At 37.3% G+C, this 26,309-nt stretch overlaps 1 protein-coding gene across 3 annotated transcripts in view; it reads left to right on the top strand.

Moving 5' to 3' along the window:
* TRPS1 (transcriptional repressor GATA binding 1) overlaps nt 1-26,309 on the top strand; it is a 206,312-nt gene that overhangs the window by 177,626 nt on the left and 2,377 nt on the right. For all 3 annotated transcript variants that reach the window (XM_058806621.1, XM_058806639.1, XM_058806630.1), the window contains one exon: nt 22,188-22,310. In XM_058806621.1, coding sequence (XP_058662604.1) covers nt 22,188-22,310 — 123 coding nt within the window. The remainder of the gene's footprint in view (nt 1-22,187; nt 22,311-26,309) is intronic.

Consider the following 26,309-nt stretch of genomic DNA (forward strand, 5'->3'; position numbering starts at 1 on the left):
AGTGAATCAGAATCCAGGGAAGGGACTGCGATTCTGCAAAAATGTAATGCTAATGCTCTAGATAAAAACTGTTATAAAAATGAGGAGGCATTAAAATAAAGACTGAAAAAAGAGAAATACAAGACTAGAAGTATTGAAAACATAAGCTAATAAGTGGTATCTTTGAAAGACTCATAATATTTAGAAGGTACACTACTCATATGTATTTTAACAGCTTCATAATTATGAAGGCAATAGAATTTAATTGCACTTTAATCCATAATAGGAAAGGGAATGTGGAGCATTTTAAAATTAAATGGCTTCAATATCTGAAGCATTGAAAATCACTAGGGAAGCTTGTCCAGCTGAAGCGGAGCTAGTGGAAGTGTGCCTGCCCGGCAGCTCATCTCGCTGGGCTGGAATTCAGTTCCTGGCTCTGCAGCACAAGGACAGCGTGTGTTAGCTGGGCTGCATAGAGGGCTGCGAGGAGCAGACTTCAGCAGCAGTTTGCTACTCCCCAGCACTTCTTAAACAACTGCTGGAAATGCCCTTCTCTCAAACATAACATGCCCACTCATACCGTTGAAGCTCTGTGGTATGTGTACATAATGTACGAGTTTACCCTACTTGCATTGCATTCCTGCATATCATTTCTGTTCACACATTAGCATCCCTGCATTTAATTTTAATTTTTTGCTCTCCCTGTAGATGGTGTTTTCATCTTTTTCTACACTGACATCTATGAAAGAAAAAGAAAAAAAAAATTTTGAAGCGTTACGTGTGAAGCTGAAAGTATTTCCTGTTATTTGGAAGCCCTTTTTTGACCCATTTCTGTCCCTCTCAGTGTCTGATTCCAGCCTAGAGTTTAATTTCAGCTGGCTTTATTTGACTATTTGCATGAAGTAGTTGCAGCCCTTGGTCACCGACGTTGTTTGAGTACCGAGTGCCCGGATGTGTCAGCCTTACCTTCTTTTGATGCTGCTCAGCCCTTTCATAGATTGCTGTATATTCATCACCTAATAAATCCTGAAGAGAAGAAATTGAAATAGTGAAATCTTGGTGAAAAGCCAGCAGACATCTAGCTAGCTGTTAGCCTGGTAAAAAGCAGCTTTCTGCTGTCAGGATCAGCATTACCCCGACAGTTGCAGCAGCTCTCAAGCCTCTGGATTTGTTTGCAATGAGAGATTTGTTGTGGATTTTTAACAAGGCTCCTGTGTGTGTGCCATGCTTAGTAAATATTAGCCTTCAGGGTATTTTTCAGTCATGCTGAATGGACTGTTAGTTTTCCCAAAATGCAAAGTGCAGAAAGTCCGTTTCACTGGGGATTTTTTTGTTTTGTTTTGTTGTTTTTTGGAGGGTTTTATTGTTTTGGGGTTTTTTTGCTGTAGAGATTGTATTACAACTCTACCAAAAAAAAAAATAATATCACAAAGAGGATTGTGTTTGAGGAGCTAGGGAGGAAAGAGGCCAGTAAATGTGTAATGTCCAGTTCTTAAATAAGTGATATTGCAAGTTTTAAATTTCTGTTATGAAAATTATAAAACAGTATTTTTATTTTATTAATGGCACTGTGAACATGGAAATACGACAAGTAACTAAAAAATGGCACCTTTTACCAGGAGGTTGTAGTAGAAAAACATATAAAATTGTTAGATATTAGACAGAAAGATATTTATAGAGAAATAGAGAAAATCAAAACAAAGTACCATGTATGTAAACTCCATACATAATGTAATGTGGGACTAAAACAACAGTGAAAAAGAAATGGACATTGTGAAGGATTTCAATGCCTTCCCATTTTACAGTTTAATGTTTTGATAGTCAGTGGAGTTTAATATTACAATATTTCTAGTGCCCCTGTGAACTATTTGTGGATACGTTTTATGAGCTAATTTTAAATGAATATGAGCAATGGGATGAAGCTTTTTCATTTTAACATGATTTGTAAAAACAAAAAAGCTTCCTGCGATAACGTGGGTATGCTGAAAGCAGTGCTGTACCGACACAGTCAAACTTTACAGAACTCAAGTGATTTTTTTTTCAGTCACTGTGGCAAGGCTGTTCTAAAAGTCTGTATCAATAATAGTGAAGTACTGCAATGGTTTGATCTCTTTGATATTCTGGAGAATGGTTTTTCTTTTTTTATTGTCCTCATTTTAAGAGATGATGGAGCAATGAATAGAACAATAATTTATTGAGTATTCACACACTGTATGTATACTTTCATTATACATTTATAGAAGACCTATTGTTTAGTATTTTCTGCTTCAGGCTAGTCTTGTAAAAGAATAGTCTAGAATAGACTTACTCAGTGCATGTGTTGTCCATTTGCCTGTCAGCAATAGTTTTGACATTAAAAACAGGGAGTTTGAGTGACTGCTGGTCTGTCTTAAGGTATGGTAATGAGGCTAATTAGGAGAGATGAGAGCTGAACTGGATATGTGAAGGCAATTATCCGTGAAACTTTTGTCATGCTTTATCTTTATCAGATCTCTCTTTCTCTATTTTTGGCATTTGCCAGTGACACGCAGAATGGAAGTACTTGAAGTGATACATATTTTAGAAAAGCAAAGTAAAGAAAGAAGGCAGAAGGAAATTTATATGAGGACATCTCATTATAAAAACTATACAACTTATCATGGATATTGTAGATAAGCAGGAAAAGACCTTGCCTGTTTTATTCTTGTCGCTTGCATTTACATGAAGTAAAATCAATTGCTTTTTGTGATAGTGGGCTTAGTAGAAAACATCTCCCCTGTTCAGTGCACATTCTTTTGTTTGCTCTTTTTATGTTATTACTAACTCCAGCAAACATGTTATTAAGCATACTCGAAAGAAAAACATGTAAAGAGCATGAAAAGAGAATAAAAGTGCATTTAATAGTAATTTTTTTTTTAAGCTGAAATTTTCTCATTTCTGTTTTCAGGAGGCTAGTGTGATTTACTTTCAGGCTTTTTCTTACAATCTAGTACAAACTGATTTTAAGAGAAGCACTGAATAGAGCAAATGAAAACCATGTGTCCCATTCTTGATGAATCAATGCATATAATCCTCAAAGAAAGAAGGTGATAAATGAAACTTGCACATTAATGAGACCATAACCAGGCTCAATTACTAGGCCTTTTTGAAGAGCCATAGTAACTTCACACATCTTTTTATGTTGGAGAGAAAAAATTACATCCTCTGAGCTGTCTACACACTCCTGCTTCTTGCACTATGTCAAAAGACTGTGTACCTCTAATCCATTTTTAAAGAGACCATAATGTTTTAGAAAAGCCTATCTATATAAGACACACTCAATGAATTTTTAAAGAAAAAAAATTAATTGTAATTTAGATAATTTCACTTGGACATTTTATGTGAGTCTACCTATAAAGTAATATTACAGGCTTCAAGTCAAATTTGTCTTAGAAGTCCTCTCTTCTGAACTTGGTAAAAGTATGGCAAGGAATATAATGAATAGATGTGTAATAGAGATTAACATTTACTGCCCTAATATTTTTCCATTAAGCAGCAGTTCTATTTCTCAGATTTTGTTTTCTAGTACGTATGTTAAAAGCTTTGAATTTGGTGCTACCAACTACATTACACGTGTCCAGAATGCCAGCACAAAATACTTGAGGTTTAAAATAATAATACTAAATCTTACATGAAGGACCAAGTTGTATTTTGTGTCTTTAATTTAACTTGCTTTCCGTAGTAATAAGGAAAGTTGCTTGGTCTCAAAACCATGGTCTGCTTGCTGCTGTGAGGTCTCCATGCTCTGTAAGGCACAGCAGAATATTGCTGCTATCAGTTGTCACTTCCTCTCTTTCCCCTGCCTTGTTCATGCACACATATGAACACACAAAACCACCCCATTCTTTCTACTCTGCAAAGACTGTAAAAGGAGGTTCTTGCAGATTATAATTTGTAGCCATTCGTTTCTTTAATATCTTCTACTGAGCTTTAGTAAAAAGGTTACTGTTACCTCCATGAGAGAGTTCAGAAAACTCCTCTTTCCACTGGCTTTTATGTGATGGAGGAAGATGAAAAACCTTAGCCCACAGTCCACAGGAATAATAGTGTTATTGCTAATGTTAATGATTATTATGATTGATTAATGACAATGGCAACGACAATGACAATAATAGTAATAATAATAATAGTAACATCAGCAAACAAAAGGAACCACAAAACCAAAAAACCCAAACTGACTTGGCAGTTTTCTGTGGAGCAAGAATAAGAGAGTGATCACAGAAATGCCACTTTAGGCATCTGCAAAAGCAGTGCTAGGGACAAAGGACTATGCATGGCACCCTTTCTCGCTCTAGAGTTCAAATTTGGTATTTACAGTTATAAGGATCTAGTATACAGATTTGGGCAAGGGGGAAAACTGAAAACAATATTTAGATCCTTTTTCTGTTACCTATGACCGTGGCTAAACAGACTCCTCATATGCAATCCTACTCCCTTCAGCTCTTCAGCTCCTCTATTGACAGTCATTTGTATCATGCATGGTTGGTCTTCAGTATAAATTTACAAGGAGAACAAATGTGCCAGTCTCCAAGTGTCACTAGGAAGAGTATGCAAAATCTTGAGATACAGTACCACAACTAAATAATCTATAGAAGCAATTTATATAGTTGCAGAAGCTAACCATTTTTTTAATAGTGTCTGGATTTCTTTACCATATTTTCATAAGCAGCTGACAGTGGTGGTATATAAACACTTTAAACATTTTATTATAGTACTGAGGCAACAGGTTACCTATGGTGCTTGCACCCAATAGGTTACTAATGAAGTGTCATTTCCCTGCCTTATTTGGTTTGTGTTGCAACCTTAATTATATTTCAATTTTAGAATAAGCTCTCAAAGTAGTGTACAGGGATTTGGCCACACGACTTGAATTAACATTAATCAAAATCGCGTGTCTGAATTCCCACCATACTCCAAAGGTACCCTGGGATTGTTGGTGGGGATTGTGTGCAGGAGGTGCATGTGCAATAGGTTTTACCACTGGCTTCCTCTTACTCTGAGTTGAAATCCTGTTCTTCATACCTGAAATAAGAGATGGCAGGGAATACTGAAGCCCAGTGTTCACAGACTGTGTCTGTGAGGTCAGTGACAATTCATGTTTCCTCACTTTAATCCACATGAAGCAGTTTTACTGAGAGGTTGAGGTGGCAACTGTAACACAGAGAATCAGTCACATGTTTTAGGGAGCTGCAGGATTTTGAGCCTGAGATTGTTCAATAAAATACAGCTTCTTCATCTCTGTCATCATCCTCCGTGCCAACCGAAGCTTTGTGAAAAATGGTGATTCATTTTTATCAGTGATGTTCATGTTCTTAGAGTTTTGCATTTTTCCGTGTTTTCCTGTTTCTGGTTACAAAGCAAAGTGTCAAAGATTACCCCTAAGAGGGGAGGTGTTGCAGCAGTTCTTGCAGTCCCAGTGGAGGCAGTGCCTGGAGTTCAGTGAGGCAGCCTCCTCACAGGTCCTCCTCACTAACTGAAGTGAGCTCCATAGATTAGACTTGTTTTGGTGTAGTTGGCCATGGATTGAAAAGGGTTGGTGTTTTTTTTTTTTCATGCAGGTATTGTGTATGCTTCGGTCACTGGTGGTCACTCACTTAAAGACATTACTCTATCATGGGTTGAATTCCAGAATTTCTCACAGAACCAAAATAAAATTATATTTTCTGGTCCTCTTTAATACTCAAATGAAGTTTCCTCATTAAAAATAAATTCTAAACAGACTGTGTGTATTGCTCCAGTACCAAACTTAAGAGAGTTTCTGTCTGAAAATTGGAGTCAGTAAAACACAACTATTTATAAGTTTATCATGATTATAAGCTGTGTTTTTGCAGCTATGTCTTCTACTGGCTTCTTTGGAGCATCTTTAAGAGGAGGAAAAAATAAAATATGACCTTCCATGTCTAAACTAATACATGCATGGCATCAGAAGAAACCTCTAGGAGAAAAACTCTGAAGTTTCTTTGAATATCCTATCTTGGAGCTATGGGTGCTGACTGATTAAAAAACAGGAAAAAGATGTTAAGATGTTTAATTTACTGGATTTGAAAGCAGTTAACTCATAAAATAAATAACAGCTTTCCATAATGCTTTTCCATTAATCCATATATGTAATGCAAATAAATGAATAAGAAGTTTCACATCCTGCACTGTTTACAGTGATTCCAGCACAAGACAGTTTCTATCTGTAGTGATGATTCATGGATTTGATGTAGCACCCCTATACTTGGTTAAAAAAAATATGTTATGTCCTTTTCGCTGCCTGAGGCTCTAACATTTAATAAAAACAAAACCTCAGGTATTTTCCTGATTTTTGTCTTCGGTCCAATCTTGGATGGATGTGCTTGTGGATGTGTTTAACTTTACACAGGTGAACAGGCTCATGAAAATAAATTAGATTTCTCCGATGCTTGAAATGCATTGTAACTTTTTTTTTCTGTGTGTGAACAAAGCTTTCTCTGTTGTTATAAAATTCATTCTTACACTTTATCACATGCAGTTTTGGGGTTTTTTTTTTTTTTGCTTTGGATTCTGTTTTAAACTACTACTTTTAGAAATACAGTGTTTCCACTGTTACATCAGCTATAAAAAAAGAAAATACATATTTGTGACTTGTACGGCTCCAATGAAAGTGCTAAAAAGAGTTGCCTTAATCCTAGAATCCAGCTAAAACCCATTAAAATCGTTAATGAATAAGGCAAGAGATACTGTGTAATGAAATAGTTAAAGTAGCACTTGTTTCCTGGCAATGATAGAAAGAATTTTTCGTTTCTGAAAACTGTTTCAAAATCATCTTTCAATGTATAGTCCTTTTCAGTTTGGGACTGTCTGCATCATAAGAGATCTTTTCACCCTCTTTTCAAAGCCATATGAAGCCTTGAAATGAAAGATAATTAAAACAAATCTTGAGTAAACTGTTGTGTGGAGATAGAAGTTTGATGGTTGAATATATAAAAAATTGTAACCAGATGTTGTGCAGAAGCCATAGTAGTTTAAAGATCATGAGCTTTTTCTTTTTTCTTTTTTTTTTTTTTTGCATGAAGCAAAAATATTCTAATTGAAGTTGTCAGCAGGAGTGAGACTAATATGCCTGTATTTGATTAAATAATAGTTTATTTAACATGCAGTGTGGCCCAAAATTGGCTGAGACTAAAATAAAGAAACTTCTTACTATATTTTTTTGTATTTAAATAGTGCGAAAAGTAAACCTAGTTAATGTTAACATCTTTGATTGATATTCCCCGCTATTATATTATTTGTCCACCTCTGTGGCTTATTGGAATGCTTTGCTTTCCATCGCACACACATTTTCTTCCTATTCTCTCATTAACTAGCTGGTTGATGGAAAAACGGTAAAAGTAAGATGTGCAATAAAGTCTGGAATGCACTAGTTGATCAGACTTATTACTAAAATCTGTTAGATCTTAACACCATAACTCAAGCTTCATCTAACATTCCCTCTTGCAAGTGTGTGCTTTGCACAGAATCTCCAGCAGACACATTAAGAGATATCCATGCATGAAAAGGGTTGTGTGTTTTAAAAATACCAGAATATTGAACTATGAGCAGTAGATTTCCTGGCAGTTATTTACTCTATCCAGGATAGCAGTGTTTAATGGAAAAACTCACAAGAGTAGTGGCTGGGAGTCTTTACTAGGTGAGTGCAAGATTTCTTATTGCCTTACTAATGAACATAGTGATGTCTTCAGAAATTGCACATTGAGATTTTTTGTCTCTTTTTTTTTTTTGGTACTACTTTGCTGCTTAAATAACTGTGTAATCTTACATGGTGCTGTGATAAACAAGGGGATCCCCATCTTGCCTTAAGTGAGTGACCATTGCTAAAAATGGAGGAATTTCATTCTCATTCTGCTCTCTGTAGCTGTTTGGCCTTTTGTGTAAGATCGGGCTGTGTGACTCATGATCCACAGACTGCACTGGATTCAAAAATGAGCCATAAAGTCATGAGCAGCTTGGCTTATTGATGGCATGTGTGTGTGTGTGTGCAAATACATCCCACAGGAACACTTCAAAATGAGGGCTGGGATTAGGCATTTTTAAGGCAGACACGTCTTTAAAATAGCTCGTTCCAGTTGTTGTGTTGCCCAAAGTATGGTTTCCCAGTGTTTCTTTTGTCCCTGCCACAGGAGCAGCACCCTTTCAGAGCCCTCACAGGACCCTCTGGTCCCAGCAACTGAAGGTACAGTCCTGCCCAGCTGCTTCCTGCCCCTTCCCCTCTGTTCCTGAGACTGCACCCAGTTCTTTGGGCAGCACTCTCCTGCTCCCAAAACCTGCCAGTAAATAGCAGACAAGACCAAATTTGTAGGGAGATTACAACATTCTGTAGGAAACTTGTATTCCATTACGAGGCCATTAATCAACTGAAACCTAGGAGAAATCACAGCCCTGGCTGTGCAGGCAGTCTGTGCTTCAGGACTGTCATTCCCGAAATGTAACATTGTGCAGGTCATCTTCCAGATTAGTCTGCCATGCCTGCTCTGGTTTTGCCACACGTGCCAGGACTCCAAAGGTAGATGGCAAGGCCGTAGTAAAATCAGCCAAGAATTATCCTTACCATAGCAAAAAGCAAACTCAATGCAGTCAGTTTTTAATCTTTCTTTTTTCTTCTGTGTTGAAAACAGACTGGAAGCAAGGCAGGGCTAACTATGTACATTTTCTACCGTCTTCTGTTTTCCTTGTGCTTTATGCAATAGGTTAACTGCATATGAAGTAGGAGAGGATTTGTCTTTGATTTGGCAATGGAAGAATCAGTTGCAAAGCACTGATTTGTTGAATGTTGTGGCTAAGTTGCTTAGCTTTGCACTGCTTATAGTAACTTCTGGAAGCTGTTCCCTCATTAACTCTGACTGTTATTAATAAAGGAAACAGGGCCTGGTATTTATATGCTAGGAATTATTTCTGGGAGGTATAACTCATTGGTAATTGTACCCTGATTTTGGAAAGATCTTTCCATATAAAAATCCATACATGTCACATCCACTTACATGTGTGGGCATTATTTAAAAGAGCTGTACTCTCTCTGTATCATGCTCAGATTTACAGCCTGCTTTAGAGGGTGCAGGATGCTGGTCTTAGTCAGGTAGCTTTGGCAGCCCTCTCCAAATCTCCTCAAAGGATCCCGAGGTTGTTACTGCATGAATCATTCAGTGTTCCCCACACCTTCCTCATCTTCCTGCTGATTTTACTATCAGGCTTTCACAGCCATGAAGTTTCCAGTCATGTCCATTTCCATACGGCCAGCCACTAAGGTGTGAAATCCTAGTGCATGACACAGAACCAAAAAATGTTTCCTATAAAATATATGTAGGAAATAAAGGCCCTTCTCTTTTCAGTTCCTGAAAGGGCTTTTGGCAAAGAAGCTGATGAAATGGAAGGTTATTTTTTTTCTTTTTGTAGAAAAAAGACATGCCATTATAAATGTGGTCCTTTCTGGTGTACTTATTTTTGCTTCTCACTTCTAAAGATTCTAGTAGGTGATAAAGATAAAGAAAGGGAGTGAAAACAATTTGACATTCACTGTTAAATAAAACCTGTATTAAATTGAAAAGTGAATTCTTAAGATTGTCAGAGTTTTTGTTCTGTCACGTAAGATAGAAATGGCTTTGAATGTAGACTTTTCACAAGTAGCAGCTATGATTTCATACAGCATGTCTAGATTTAAAGGTTTCTTTTTATTTCAGATTTGTATATGTGGGCCTTCTACAGGCTGGCTTCAAAATCAGATGAATTCTGATACTGGCAGGTGGAAGGTAAAAAGGAAACTGTTCCCTGATGTTTTCTATCTAAAGTCTGATAAATTGGGTAGTAGAATGGGACCAGTCAGTCCTTCTTTGAGTCCGTGTCCAAGACGTGCACGAGCGCAGGAACACATACAGGCAGCGCTGTGGTTTTTGCCTCACAGCTACACATGGATCAGCCACAGCCGCTCGGGAGCGGGGCTGCAGAGCTGTTACGCTGATGCCACTTCAGAAAGGAAGGAGAGGGCTTGTTTTACAAGGCATTTCTGCGCAGTCAGCTTCATTTAAGAAGACTCCAAAGGATGTGAAAAATAAGGTAGCTGTGGGCTGGCAGGACAGTTTTCGCCATGCCTTTCCTTCAGGCGGTGCCTGATTTCTTGAAAGCCGTTTTTCAGTCCTTCACAGCTCTGAACCAGTGCCTGAGTATGTGACAGGGTGGGTACATTTTGTCCTCGGCACGCAGAGCTCCTGATGGAAAACCCCGCTAAGTTATTTGCTTCTCTCTTACTGCTCTTGTCAGGCTTGTGCCATTTCAGAGAATGACCGCCCCCAGCAGTAAGCCGTCTCTTGTCACTTGCATTAGAAACAATTCCTTTGGTGAAATGCAGTCTAATTCCGACAATACAGATTTTGGAGCTGGTGTCTTAAACAATTTAAGAGCCACTTTCTTAACAGTAAGAGAAAAATTAGACTAGGGCTGCTGGAAGCACTGCTGTGCAGTAATAACTGTTCTCTCTGGGCAGATGTGAATGAGCAGAGAAAGAAGAGAGGGGCATACCAGTTTCTAAGGCTGCAAAGGCAGAAGAGCCCCAAATCCTTCATGAATGTTCCTAAGATAAATATTATTTGGTATTTGTTGTTTGTTTGGTTTAGATTTTATTTTTATAATTTCCTAAATATAGGAAATAATAAAAAATATTTCTTAAATATAGGAAATAAATATTTCCTACATATAGAAAATAAAGGGTTAATTCTCCTAAAGGAAGAAAAAAGAGATTAAGGCTGTTTGATTAATGAGGTTAAGCTTGATTAACAGGGGATTCAGAGTATTCCTTATGACTTTACTTTTTTCTTGTGCTTTTACATGCCTCTACTGCTTCTAGTATTGTATCCGGAAATATTTATTTTTCTGGGTTTTTCTTTCTTTTTTTTTTTTAACCCTGTGTTGCATCTCAGATTTTAAAGTCTCTAGTCATTGTGCTGTGGCTCTGTCTTGAATTCCATGAAATGTTTCCTATCAAACTAGGATACCATATGCCCATGTTGGCCTAAAATTCACAATGCATCATGTACCAGAAATAGAAGCTGGTAAAGATTCTTCAGAGATTGTGTTCACTTGTTCCAAAGACCTGGTTTGTTTATGGAAGGGATGCTTGCAGTACATAAACACTATTTAAGGAGAAATGTCTCTAAAATGTAGAACAGTTGTTCTCTTCTTCTCATCTTAATGGTATTTTTAAAGAAAGCTATATAACACCGTATGTTGAGTCTCATTTACAAGTAGGCATTAGGATCTTGATAGGAAAGAGCAAGCAGTGAAATATTTTTGTAAAAATTACTTTTGATACTTTACAATGTTCATTGTAAACACTCTGAAATTATTTACAGTGGAATTTGAAAGTAGGTTTCTCCATTTTTAATAGCTGTGCAGTTTGTAATCTATAAAATTTGGTCTGGTCTATTGCAATTAATACTTTAATATCCTTGAAATTTAAAATATTTTCTGTTGCAATGCAAATGAATAGCATTTAAGGCTAAAATGGATGGAAATTATTAGAATAGAAGCATTTTATTCTAAGCAATCTAGAGCCTCTCACTGAAGAAAGCTTCACAGAATAGTTGGGGCTGGGAGGCAGCTCTGGAGGTAAATCTCATCCAACCCCACTGCCCAGAGGAAGATCAGCCAGCACATGGTGCTAAGTTCTGTGTCCTGTCAGTTTGGAGTTTCTCCAAGGACAGACACTCCACAGCCTCCCAGGGCAACCTGCTCTTGTGTTCAACAACCCTCACAGTATCAAAGATTTTCCATTATGTTCACATGAAATTTCCTGTATTTCAGTTTGTGCCTTTGCCTCTTGTCCTCTCACGGAGCAGCACTGAGAAGAGCATGGCTCTGTCCTTTCCTTCCCCCACCAGGTACATACTGATAAGATCCCCCTGAGCCTTCTCCTCTAGGCTGCACAGTCACAGCTCTCCGGCTCTCCTTGTATGATAGTAGACTGTGTCTTTTAATCATCTTTGTGGCACTTGACTGGACTCTCTCTGACACATCCAGATATTTCTTGTACGGGGAGCCCAGAACTGGACACAGTGCTCCAGGTGTGGCCTCCCCAGGGCTCAGCAGGATGAAGGATCCCTTGACCTGCTGGCACTGCTTTGCCCAGTGCAACCTGGGAGGCTCCAGGCAATATGAGATGGGTTAGCTTTTAAAAAATACAGAGGTGGTATTTGGGTTCTTTTCCCTCCTCTTTTCTCTACCAGGAGTTACTTTCTTAGGTAGGTGTTGGAGTTGATCACATCTCTAGTCTCTTCTTACTTCATAAAGCTATCAGAAAGGAAGCCAACAAGTGTTTTTGCTGAAACTGTGATCACAGGATGGAATAAGATGATTATTTTAGAACTAACCACTTAGACACAGACTCTGGCATATTGTCTTTTTATCTGGAAGTGTTTGGAATGGATTGGATTAGATGAAAATGTCCATTATAAAAAGGCCACTAATTTTCAATATTTACCACACCGTGGTGTCTGGGATACCACAGTCTCTCCCTAAGCTCACAATAGGAAATAACTATGGTAATTGTGTGGTATGGGTTGGCAAATGTTGATTTTTCTGAATGGAAATCATTCTAGCAACAGCACGTAACAAGATCTGCAATAAGACTGCAGTCCTAAGTGTATTAAAAATAAAAGATGGACATAGTCTGCTTTGTATCCTACACTAGGAACAGCTTTCTCACAGGGACTGCATGAGACTCAAATTATAGTTATTACAGTTCCTGAACAAGTATAAGTATGTGAGCTATAGCTGCCCATGTGAAACATTTTCTCGTTACATTCTTTCTTTAAATAAAATTAATGGTCCTAAGGGAAATTTTTTTAAAGTACAAGTAACAGGTAAATTTTACCTCACTGATTTTCACCAAGGAGTAGACACCTAATTGACATTTCCTCCCTGAGTGTAGAAGACCTCTATGAAAACTTCAGATCCTAATTTTGTAACTTTGAATTAAAAGTTATTCTTACAGTGTAGTTTCCAGACTTAGGGTGCAAATTTGGAAGGATGTATGTGATCAAAAGTCAGTGGGACTGAGGCTTCGAAGACTCTTAATGGCTTTTGAAATTTTTACCCCTGAGGAGCCTTTCCCCTGCTGATTTTGGCAGCCCTCAGCCAAAATCTACAAATGAGAGTTCCTCTTCTCAGATGCTGGCTTTCTGAGCTATTTTCTGTATAAATAGAGATCACGTGGGCTTTAATAAGGTCAGGGAATGTTTTTTAAATGTCTGTGATTTTTTTTTTTCCTTAAAACTTAATTTTGCCCATCTGATTTCTGTGGAAGTGGGAACAGATGCCAGAAGCTGAGAACTCCAGCAGCTTTGTGCTCACGCTTGCAGCAGAGCACTTGTGGGATTGGGACCCTCAATTACTATCACATGTAGAGTTCCATACTGGCTCGTAGCTGAGATCTGCAAAAGCAGTCTGCTGCTTCTGCCATGGCGGAGCCGGGGTGTTAAAGGAAATACGGACGGAGCTCTGCTCCAGCTTTGTCTGTTCATTTAATGAGTAAGATTACTTCATGAAAGGAGGGGTACATGGAGTGCCTTCTTGAACATAAATCCTTTGGTATTGATGACTAAACTTAAGCACCTAATTCCATGCTTAGGCACCGTCATAAATGACTCTTTATCTCAGATAGTCAGTTAGTTTATAGCAAAGTCTGACTATTGATTTAGATTCCCCATTTGAGACAGCAAAGGTTTGGTAGTTTTGCTTTGTGCCAAGAAGTAAAAGGGTCTGAGGAATTTCCAATTTTCTCGATGTCACTTTCAGCATGCTTAGTTCTGAGGATACTACTTTTAGCCAGTTTCTGATCAGAAGAGTAGCCTAATTTTGTACATTTTAGACCATTTTACATTATGTTTCTAATTTGAAACTAAAATGGAAGAGATTCATAACAACTTAGTTTTGTTTTCTGAGAAAAGTCGAGTTTGTTTGGAAGCACATGGTGTTTGGGAAGGAGCAGAGGTCGCTCTGTGCAGGCATTGAGGTTTTAAGCAGCCGTTCAGCATCAGAGCTGCTGCATGAATCTGTTGCAGCAAAGTGCAAGCAGAGAAAGGTTCTGGGGCCAGGATCACAGTTCCCAAACCAGGCTCCCTCTGTCCTGCTTAGGTACACTAATATGTCTACTTAACCATTTTTTGCAGATAATATTACTATTATTCCTAAATTAAACTTCTTTTTTAATCCTATTTTTGAATGCTGCACATAAATACTGTTTTAAAATTGCCTGAGTGGTTAAGCTGATTTAGAAAAGTGTAAAGTTGTTTATCCAGCAGCTTGGGAATTTTTACAGCAGTACTTAAAAAGGATTGATAAAACCTGTTGCAAGACTCCATAATTCTGGTGAAGATGCTGAGAGGTGCTGCTGGCATCTTTTTACTGTGTTAGATAAACTGTGAAAAGATAACAGGACTCAGATTAAGCCAGACTTTAAATTTAAAGAGTGGTGAGCACACCTCAACAAAGATAATGTGTTACCTTGAGCTGATGTAAAGAAGGAAAGGAGAAAAATGGTGCCTACATGGAGGGGAAACAAAGACAATCAGGGCTTTCTTCTTGAGCAGCTGCAGCCAGTTCCACTAATGGAAGTGCAGGAGCAGAAACTGGCAGCACAAGGTATGCGTTCGTTTTTACAGATGGCAATGCAGACAAGTTGGTAATTGAGAAGGAAGTGGTGTACGTGAGCTCTTTGACGGGGGACAGCCCATTACAGTACTTTCCTGTGTAATTGACTCGGTGAATTATTGGAGGCAGAATTCCTATTCCTCTTGAATAGGTTTCAGTTGCTGCAAAGTGACATCATTCTTGTGCGGGAAATGCAGGTTTTCAGGTTGCTTTTGCTGTTTGCTATTGGTCTTAATAAAACCTTAAAAATAAAATTTTGGGTTGCCTCCATGGAAATCTTTGTCATGCTGCTTACATTTAGTGGCAAAATACAGCAGAAGTGAGCCTACACCATAGTGTGCTGGCTGCTTTGAGGCACTGGAAGAGATTTAATGGTGGTCACCTTGTGCAAATTGAAGGCTAAAGACCATAAAAATACATTATATCCAGTAAAAGACATTTGAAGGCAACTGCTTTATAAAAAATCATGCTTTGTGTAAAATGATTAAATAAATATTTAGCTCTTTGTAAACCAGACTAACATATAGATAATCAGAAATTATTTCTCATTGTTCATTGCAAATGCCTCGTATAATAAATAAGTGGTATAACTATATCAATAATAATACACATTTAAAAAAATATGTGTATCTATTTAGTCTTTGTGTATGTATTTGGCCTGTCAGAAAATCACATGAATTTTTAACACACTGTGTTTACAAATCAACTGCCACTAACTGTGACAAGTAAGTCTTGCCAGCAGAAAAAGTTTTATTATTTCATGTTTCTGCCACTGCAGATCTTGAGGGGGAAACTATGAAATTGCCTTCTGTAACTGTCAGGATTGACAAGGAAATATGATTTGAACTACCTGATTTTCACTGATAAATGCTCAAATAAATGAAAAATTAGTAAGTCATTGTAAAGCGTACTGTGATTATTTAATCCTATAGTGCATATGGCTATCAACAGAAGATGAAAGCAATGGTAAATTGTTGCTTGTGGAGCTCAGGCTCTGGCTCAAGGTGGTGTCCAAAGCCAGGTCCCTTTCTGCACAGTGGCAAGGGTTGGGTCAGCTGTAACTTGAGGGAGGATGTAAAGGTGAGGAGGTGACGGCAGTGAAGAGTTACAGCAAGTGATTTACTGGCTTCTTTTTGTTGCTCTGTTTTTCTTAATTTAGTAATTTATTTTGACCAGTCATTGTTTTACTTCGGTAGAAATCATCATAAACTAGCATCTTACTTAACATCCTAAACTAGTATCTTATTTACTTGCTCAACACAACACAAAAAGACTGTAGTTTGCTGTCTGGTTTTTGGGGTGGAGTTGGGGATTTTTTTTGAGTAGTGAATGCTGCTGTTTCTAAGGTAGCTTTACAAAATACAGCTTCAAATGCTGGGACAAAAAAATTCTCATCTTCATTTTTGTTGCTGTTAAAAAAATAATTGCAGTTTACATGAACATTTAAATATTTACTCTCCCTAAGGGATCAGGGGGAGGATTCTAAAAGGCTGCACTAGCAGTAATGTTTAATTTACTGTCTGAGTTTTTTCTCTCTCTAAAACCCCCTTGATTCCTCCCATTAAAAGTTTATGATACAGCATATATCATAAAAAGATGCTGTCACGATACAGCATTAAAAATTCCACTAACTTTCTATATGAATTAAGTGTGCAATTTTGACTTTACTTTTTGGCATTTTTACTTTCTTTTTACCTTGTCTTTCCTAATATCTTTCTTATGTCTTTCAAATACAGATGTTTAATGCAATTGTTCTTGAAAATGTCTTAGATAAAGAGTTTGGATTTGGGACATTAAATTGATGTAGAGACAACTGTTAACTCTAACTTAAGGTTGAAAACAACTTCTACTTTAATACTCTGCTTTTTGTGTTTTGGTTTTTCACTTCTGGGACAAAAATTTGCCGTGTCTGGTGTATTCCTAAAAGGTGTTGAGGTTATAAGGGAAGGAAGCCTCAAGGAGTTTCTTTTTAATTTAGACATAGTTACAGCAAAAGCAACTAATTTTTTAAAATGTGAAACTTCACAGAAACATAGTTGTGTCTGTTTTCACAGTAGAGAGAGAAAGCAGTTCTGATTAAAAACATTCAGAAAGGACTGAGTGCCTTTGCAACCAAAAGAAGTGAGGTCTGAAGAATGCCTTTCCCATCCTAATCAGAAGGAAGTAGTGCTTTCTCCAACATCCAGATGCTGTCCTGCTGCCCAGGTTTTAAACTTTAATCTAAACCTCACCAAAACTCAAGACAATCAAATACCTGCTTATATAAGGAGGACAAAGCAGGAATGACATAGCAGGTGTGGAACACGAAACCCTTTCAAAATTACGGCAGTGCAAGCACAACAAAGATAGATGCAATCACGAGTGCACTATGCTGTTTTTCTGTACTGTGTGGTAGCAGCCCAATGAGAGCAGCTGCTTACAATTGCTGCTCTCCACAGCAAGTCACCTGGCTCAAACTGAGAGTGTGTGCAGCTTTCCTCAGCTCTCCTTTTGGACCTCCCGTGTTGCAGGAGAGCATCCAGAGCCGGCATTTTGCCTTTTTTCAGTGAGGCATATATGGTTGTATTCTCCGACTTCATCGCTGGGAGTAGGTCAGCCACACGCTTATTCCTGGGCAACACTTATGATTTCACTGCACCTCATGTTCTGGAGCCATGATTAACAGTGTGCTCTGTTTCTGGCACATTAGAGAGGCCAGAGATGGTAAAAAATCCACTCAGTCCTCATCATATCATTGTTTCGTGTTGGGGAAGTGAAAGTAATCAGCAATACGACAAGTTTTGTTGAGTCCAAAACAAAGAGGGTGATGTAAGAAAAATCCTTGGCTGCTGCTTGTGGAGCCTATTTGAGTTTCTAAAAGCATCTTCTGGCAGAAATTTTGAAAACAGGATGTATTTGGCACTAGCAGAGTGTCAGGCACCATTGCTTAGTCTAGCTAGCTAAAAAGTCACAGTTCCTGAGTACTGTTTTTGGCTGTGCTCTTGCAGGATATATTTTGCTACATGAATTTCCACTGAAAAATACCCTGAAAGTTCAGTATATTATGAAATATTTTTGTATAATGTGGAGTATAAGAAGTTTTCTGCATTGCTACAAAGTCTGGAATTGTATGAACTGTAGAGTCAATCCTTTAAATCGAAAGCAGTTTTTATGAAGAGCCTGGCAAGACACCTGAGTGAATCACTTGTTATCGTATTCTCTGCTGGTTTATTGCTTAGCAGAATGGACTACTAATAATTGCCTTGTTTCAGTGAAGTATTGGTAGCTAGTGAAAATCATCTAAGGAGTTAAAAAAAAAATTAGGCATTGGGGCTTGACGCTCTATATACCAAGTTTCAGACTTGTTCAATTTGAAATGGTCAAGATATGAAACCATAAAAAATGTGAGTAAATACTCTGCATATCAAGAGTTGTTATGCAATTACATGCTTTCATCATGGTTCTTACCAAGGGACAACAGTCAATAGAGAAGTCTGCAAGACATATTCAGTGAATAATTACAAATTTTCATAACTTTGATACATAAAAATAATAATCCACTTGTTCCTTTGCTACTGCTACACTAAAATATGTGCATACTTTTATTTTCCCCAGAGCAAAGCCACTCTGACTGTAGATTTGTTAGAAAGTTTTCTGAAAAACTTGAAATCTCCTCTCCACCCACCCCCCAGTTTGGCAAATCTCCAAATTATAAACAGCTGAACTGATTTAAATAAAGTTTTCAGTACCAAGAAAGAAGAAAAAAAAAAAAAAGTTACATCTGGGCTGACAAAAACATACGCCAAGTTTCAGCCTAATGTGATTTGAGACAACTGTGATATTAAACGCCCAGACCTCAGAACTGGAATGGAAATAGAGATAGGCTTTTCTCTGCATGGCCCCTTCAGGGTTTGAGATTGTAATGTAGTGGCTGTAAGGCCCCAGATGATTAAAGCTTGACTTAGTAGATACATATTTTAGTTATTTAGACCCTTTTGGCTTATTCTTCCAAGGATGTACATGACATTTTCATTGATAACTCCAGACAGTGCTAGTGGGATTGACCACAGACTGAAATCTTTTTATCTGTGCCTCAGACTCTCTCATGACTAGTCATGTTGACCTTCATTTCCTACGCTGATTTAAGAAATTAAATGTGGTAGGATCACATTAGAATGGGAGCAAAAGTTCTCCAACATATTTCTTGAGAATGGCAGTGGTGGTGCTCAGCGGGGCACTTGAGCCCATGGCTGGGCTTTATGGGGGCTGTGGGCCATAGCTGCAGCACAGGCCTTGCTGGATTTGAGCTCAAGTGCCTGTTTCTTTGCAAGACTACCCAGAAAAGCAGCAATATTGACCAATATTATTGACGAGTTCAAGTGATGAGCATGCAAAGCCAAACAGATCCATGCAGAAGTACCATCACTAACAGAATTGCTAATGAACATTTAGCAAAAAAACCCCCAAAATAATTTTTGCTGACCAATAACTTAGAAAACTTGCTATATGCGAAGTAAAGGCCTAGGTTTTTGTTGTTTTTCTTTTTAAGAAACATTATTTGTTTAAGATAATAGGTTTGCTACATTGTAGGCTTTTTAAAAAGCCCTCCAATTTTTTTATTGCAGACATGAAAATTTCTGAGGTGTATTTTGACAGGCAAGTCCTCTCTGTGGTTAGTAGCATCCGAGAGTCAAGAATCTTTAGTCCAATTCTGCCATAGTCCTGTTTTGTGGCAGGAAATCCACTCTAAAGCTGTGTGTCCCCACTAAAAATAGCTGGTTTGTAACCAAAATGCTCAACGAAGCATCAGCATTTAAGTTTTTCCAGAGGTGTTTCAATTATTCATTTATTAGTACATATAAGCTATGTTGAAACACTTTAATACTGAAATAATCAGTGTTGATTATCCTGTAAGGTCCTTAAATAGTACAGAAATCAGAGAATGTAAAGTAAGATAAGGTGCAACACAGAACAGCACAAAAGAGGAATTTACAGACTCTGCATTAAATCTAGGGAAGGATGTTTAGCTGGACTACTTGAAATTTTAAACAGATAAATATTTGTAAGTAGTGAATAAGCAGACGTATAGAATTTCAATACAAACAGCTACTGCTATGTATTTTGCAGGTTTTTGTCAGCTGTAGTCATTACATGATTTCACTGCAACTAATACCCAGTTTGAATCAGATCTTTCTTTAGAAAAGAGAAAATTAGTTGCCTTTGTCAATGTTCTATAGATATACTAGCTCCACTGCATTTAATGAAAATTTCTGTGTAACTTTACCTTCTGTCCCCCTTCAAGTGTGTAGAAATGCAGCATACAAACTAGACTGCTCTCTCTATATTTTAATAGTCTTCCATGTCTTTGTAGAGGGTATTTCCCAAACTCAGGGAACACAAACAGAAATAAAACAGTGGAAAGACTGACTCAGATTAAGACTCCACTTGGTTAATACACCACACTAAGAAACTGTAGACCAGCATACAAGAAGTAGGAATGAAAAGGAACAGTTCTGCAGTGGTAGCTGAATCCTGGCCATATAAAGTCATTTCCGCTCAGAAATGTCTCGCCCTCCAGGTGGACCAAGTTGGGATTAGTCTAGTGAGGCTCTTATTGTACTCTGATGGAGAATATTTCAGCAGCCAGGTGAAACTGGTCGAGGATATCCAGCCACAAAACGAATTGAGACCTTCAATGTACGTGTAGATGAGCGCATCTTTCCAGGGCTTATATGCAGAACTAGTTAGATAGTTGCTGAAGGACATCAACTACCATCTAGTTCTCCCCTTAGCTACACTGAAAAATTTCATATACTACTGCATCTGATTTAAGAGGCAAAGTAGGGGATGATGTACGGGCGTGAGAGAGGGATTATCTTGATGACAATCTTGATTTTATTGTATCACTTTAAAGTACCACAACCTGCTCTACAAATGAGATTGTGTTCTTGGTTTAAAAGGGCAATTGTTAGCCTGACTTTGTGCTCACTAAAAACATTTCCCCAATCTTGTTAAATTATTGCACTCATTTCAGATTTTTACGGCTGTGCAGCTTACCAGCCCTCGTTTCTTTACGTTTCATTCATTTTCCTTGTATTGATGATTAATGGAGGATGTTGAACATTAGAGTGAGCAGGCATCAGCAAATGCAAGATCATAATTAGTTTAGCTGACGAGGGCCTCTGATAGCACTTGCATCTGGATGGAAAAATTACCCTATAGGGAACTGGCTGCTCACCAGGTCTTTTTAGTGATACATTGTGAAACACCCGATGAATCAAATGCCCTTTCAATGCCAAGAAAGTGTTCCAGTCTTGAAGCCAAAATTATGTCTGCAGAAAGCTTTCCATTTGAAATGTATCAGAGTACAATTATAACCATTGTATTTTTTTGGCATGAGCACCAGTCTTCTTCAGTATGAACTAAAGTTAAATAAATTACTTAAATTTTCTGAAACCCTGAAATTTTTACTTATAGTGTTAGTAATTCTTAATTTATAATAAAATTAGTTTTCACCCAGACTGTTTTCCCTGTACTCACTCATTCTTATCTTAGCTGGTGAAGGTTTCTTACTGATCATTTTTTCCCTTTGCAAAAAGGGAACAGAGTTAAAATTCGTATTTTCTTTTCAGCAAAAGAATTCCATTTCCTGCTTATTGGTGTTTGGGCCCACAAACACAGCCTGACTTTTGTTTAAATGAGAAGTTTAATGAAATCATTACTCCATAGAAAAAATTTAATGAGCAATACTCATAAACATGGCTACTTTTAAATATTCCTGCATCATTATGAAAGCTGATGAATGCACAGCTCAGCCTGGTTAAAATCAATTTGTATTTGGGGAAGCTTTACTGTGCCCTTCTTCGCCTGACTAAAATAAAATAAATTAATTAATCTATCTGTTGATGAGACAGTGTTTTCTGGGACTTCATTTGAAGTTCAGAAGAGGTCTCATTCAAGAATATTGTACTTTTATTTGTTCATATGGGCTGCAGGAGTATATGGTAGCTTATACTGATTTCAGAAATAAGTGGAAAATACGGTATCATGTATTCAAATATAATATCTGTTAAAGGAATTAGTATGAGACAGGTACAAACTGTAATTAATTGTTTGCTGGTGTTTTAGAATTCTTGTTACCAATTACATTTTTAAATAAAGCTAGCTAAAAGGAAATAATCTGTTGTGAAACCAGGAGAGTTTGCGGAATGTTCTGTCAGCTTCTGAGGTTTTTTTTTTTTTTTTCAGAATTTGCTGTTTAGAAACCATCATTAAATGCACAAAACCCGAAGTTCAAAAAGTTAAAGTTGTTATTCTGAAAAAGCTTTGGTGTTTCACACACCTCATCCATCACTCTGGGGTTAATTATAATGAAAATCAGTGGTGCCTATTAAGCACAATTGAACCTGACCTCATTATGGGCAGTGTGGTTTTATACTGTCATTGTTGCCAGTCTAGAGACAAAACTCCTGTGTTGATTTGTCCTAACTCCACAGCTCATGTGACTCACCTCTGACCTGTTTTTTTTCCCTTTTTCTTCCCTGTTTCAGAGACGTAGAGGCTCGGGTGTTTTCTGTGCCAATTGCCTGACCACAAAGACCTCTCTCTGGCGGAAGAATGCAAATGGTGGATATGTATGCAACGCGTGTGGCCTCTACCAGAAGCTCCACTCGGTAGGAAGAACTTACTCGTTTGTTCAGTAGGAAAAGAGCTGCACAGCTAAGCTGGGCAGCTGTGGTCCTGCCTGGTTGTGTGATTAGTACCACTCCCTGGCCTGCAGTCAATTTCCTAACAGGGTTTTGCAGAATGGTCACTTTGGGATCAGTTGTGATTCATTATGAAACAGCCTGGGATGCTGTGAGTAGATGTGTTTGAGATCACCAGTGATGCATTTAATTATTTTGATACAAAATAAGGGGAAAATTATTTCTTTTCTGGGAATTGCTTTTCAAGGCATATGATACATTGTGATGAAAGCTCTCTAAATTCTACAGTCCTAGAAAAACCAAAATTATTGGAATTAGACATCACATCCATATTAAAATATCTCTTGAAACAGTTTTTGTATACTTTGACATCTCTTACCTCCTTTATTCTAGATAGTAAATTTCCCAGAGATATGGGGAGGTGGGATTTTGCATTCTTTTTTCTACAGTTCTTAAAATCTGCTGGAAGATAAATATCTCGGCAAGGAAGCTATTCACCTGAAGGCACTCATCACTTGGTGAGGGGAAGATTCACCATCCCTCAGGATCAGTCAGGGAATAAATAATAATCATGGTCTGTCTATATTGCTTTTCATCTTATTGACACTTGACTTGATCCTGAAAGATGTTGAATACTCTGGTCCAGGTCCAGGAAAGCCATGCTGAAGTGTTTCCTTGGATCAGTGCCAAAATGCCTGGAATCTTTTAGGTTAAGATCCACTGGTTAAATATTATCCTTGCTGTCTTTAATAGGCACACATAGGAGAGTCAGGTGACTAATTAATTAATTTTTACAACATTCCTATGAAATTAAAAAGTGTTACTATTATTCAGAAATGGAAACCGAGGTAGTCTTTGGGAGTTTGCCCGGGCAATGTATCAGATCAGGCTTAGAGCCTAACTGAGAAATAAACGTGGTGACTGAGTGTACATTTTATAAAATGTTTTGCAGAAATTAAATTTGAAAGGTAAGCTTCTCAGTGGTCTTATCTACTGCCCATACAATAATCCTGTTTACACAACATCCTGCCAAACCAGCCCACTAACTAGAACAACGTAAAAATTACAATTTTCAAAAGCAGCATGACCATCACCAGTGTGAAGGGTTGGCTCTGTTTGCCATATGTGTCATTCTGGGGTCACTCATTGTTTTTAAGGCCCAGAATAGCCCAGTCAGGCCAGTAATATCTAAGAAGATGAACTAATGCATGGTCTTGACCAGCATCTTGGCTGGGTCTTGCTCCAGGTATCATCTTCCTGGACACCTCTTAAAGTTGTAGATAGAATATCTAATTTAAGGAAATTGATCAGTGGTGAACATCCACAAAGATTTTAAGAAGGATACTTTGGCTTTTTTATTTGTCATTTGAGTCTGGTTATTTGTTGAAATTCCATTTGCAGACTCTTATTTTCCATTTTTTAAGTACACTTTTCTCGGCTGTAGTGTTGGATCCTACCATGATTTTCAACATTTCTTTTTAAACAGATAAAAGCTACAATAGTCAGTTTTGAATTCAAGCACAACTTGGATCATCCTTATGAACTAGTAGGAATGAACTAGTGCACTTCCAGTATAATTTATTAGAAATACAGTGTCAAAGTTTGTTTTATGCATCTCAAAAGCAAGAAGCTGACACTATCTCTAAGCTCCACTGTTTAAGCGTGACAATAAGCTGCCATTCAGTGGACATTTGACATTAATATCTTCAGTTGAACTTTGACCTAACAAATGAAAATAATTTAATTAAGCCTTACTCTGCTGTGGTATGATAGCAACTCCTTTATAAGTAGGAGTCTGAAATAATCCAACAAATCTCTCCTTTGGGACAACTTTTGAGACAGTCCCATGGAAAGGGATGCTCTTTAGATGGACACCAGAAAGATGAAAGTTTCTTTTATCAGTCTGCCTGTCTGTCTGTTCAGGAAAAATTGCAGTGTGTGTCATGTATTGGACATATGGTTTTGAATTAAGGGGTCCAGGATGATGCAGTTATTAAGGAAATGTCCAAAATTGTAAAAAATCAAGTGAATAGAATTTACTTCTGTAAGACCCCTGTTCATCTAAATTGTACTACACCGCTGAGTAAAACTCACCTGTATTAATTTGCACATTTCTTAGCTCCCTTTTGATTGGATAATTACTATCTAGGACTACCATCCTCATTAATGCAAGCCTAAGGTCCCTTTTTCACTTTCGTTTAATGAGAAGAAAAATCTCTGATCTATCAGATACTACTAGGTGATAGTGACTGACAGATATTAACATGGTAGTGATTTCTGCTGCAAGTTGCATTTCTATTTCTATTATACCCTTGAATAACTTTTCAGTGTGTTTTCAAAGATGTTCCATCTATCTAAGGGGTAATTGCCATCAAACTTGCCACGTTTTTCACATTTCTCTCCTTTAACGCAATCAAATATGTTTTAAAATTGTAATTATAATCCAAGAGTCTATTATTAAAATAGTTTTAGTGAAAAAATGCATCTTACTGCAAACATATACAGAATAGTCACATTTGCTGTCTCCCCAGAGTCATGAATTTGACCATTATTATTGTGGTGCTGTCCTTCATTTTTAAACAGCTTGAATTTGGTCATGGAACACTACATTTTGTTCCATGGTGATTCCTTGACAACATCCTTAGACTAATTCAGTAAAGAATTGCAGCATATTCTAGGATTAGTCTAGAGGAGGCTCCACTTTCACATGGAATTTGAGAAATCTAATCACAATAATTTATTGAAGCATTTGTTGAATTTTTTTTTTTTTCAGTTACTCATATTATTGGAGTGGGGAGATTGCCAGCTGATACAGAGATGGCAGAAATATTTGTGATCATCTTCATTATGTCTAACATATAATTAAGGATCTGACATAGACCATTTTAAACGTAAAGTTCTGGTAATGTTTCCACTATATTCTAAATTTAATGCCCCACTGAAAATCAAGAAGTGACCTTAAAATTTTCTATTTGCCTTGGTTGTAACCAAATACAAGATATTTTTATCTGCACCTTACTACTACAAATAAGGGAAATTAGTAGATTTTCACCACTAAAGAGTGTATTTTAATCATCTGAGGGCTGGTTTAATCAGATGAGCACATTCATTGGCAAGCTGAAGAATTTTAAAGTTGAACCTACAATAACTTTGAATAGCTGGAGCCTCAAGTAAGTGTGTGAGGGTCCCTAATCTCAGGTAGGAAGATATTTCTATCAACTGCTTCCATAATCAGGCTTCCTACCTGTAGCATGAAGAGTAAGGGTAAAAGTATCTCCAAAACATTGGAGAGTTGTCTGGAAGCCATATAAAAATGGTCTGTAGTGTTTAGTGTTTCATAGGAGCAACAACATTGTAAGATCTCACACAGTATCTGAGTTACAATTGTCATAAAAAGGCAAGGAAATTATACAGATCTTATAATGAAAAGTACATGTCTATGCATATTAACTTGCTGTTGATTGGTCAAACTATTATCTTTATCTGAATAGAATTTACATTAAAAATATTGTAATTTTTTAAGATGATTTTGTCTTAACTATGATCTGTGTGAGGAGGCTGGTTCAGGTGCTGTTTTTCTACCAAGTTTAAATTTCTCTTATTTAAAAATCTAAATCAAAGTGTGTATATACTTCTGATTCAGTATTTTAACAGAAAGTAAAATCTTAAAAAATAGCTGCACTGTCTAAAATGTAATTAACCATTAAGAGTATGCCAACTGCAGGAAAATAAATAAGTGAAAGGAGAGGAAAATGGCAACTGAAGAGAGAGATTAAATCTCTGCAAATAATAGAATGGGTGTTCTTCCAGCTCTGGATGTTTTCATATTAGCTTGAAGTTACAAATATATTAAAAATTTAGTTACATTCAAGGTACTCAAGATTAGTTTGGATATTGACTGTAAGCCAAAATTAAATCTGCTTTTAAAAACAATGTTAAAATTTCCAAATAAACGTATGAGTAGAA

The sequence above is a fragment of the Ammospiza caudacuta genome, chromosome 1 (assembly GCF_027887145.1).
Source record: "Ammospiza caudacuta isolate bAmmCau1 chromosome 1, bAmmCau1.pri, whole genome shotgun sequence".
NCBI classification, from domain to species: Eukaryota; Metazoa; Chordata; class Aves; order Passeriformes; family Passerellidae; genus Ammospiza; species Ammospiza caudacuta.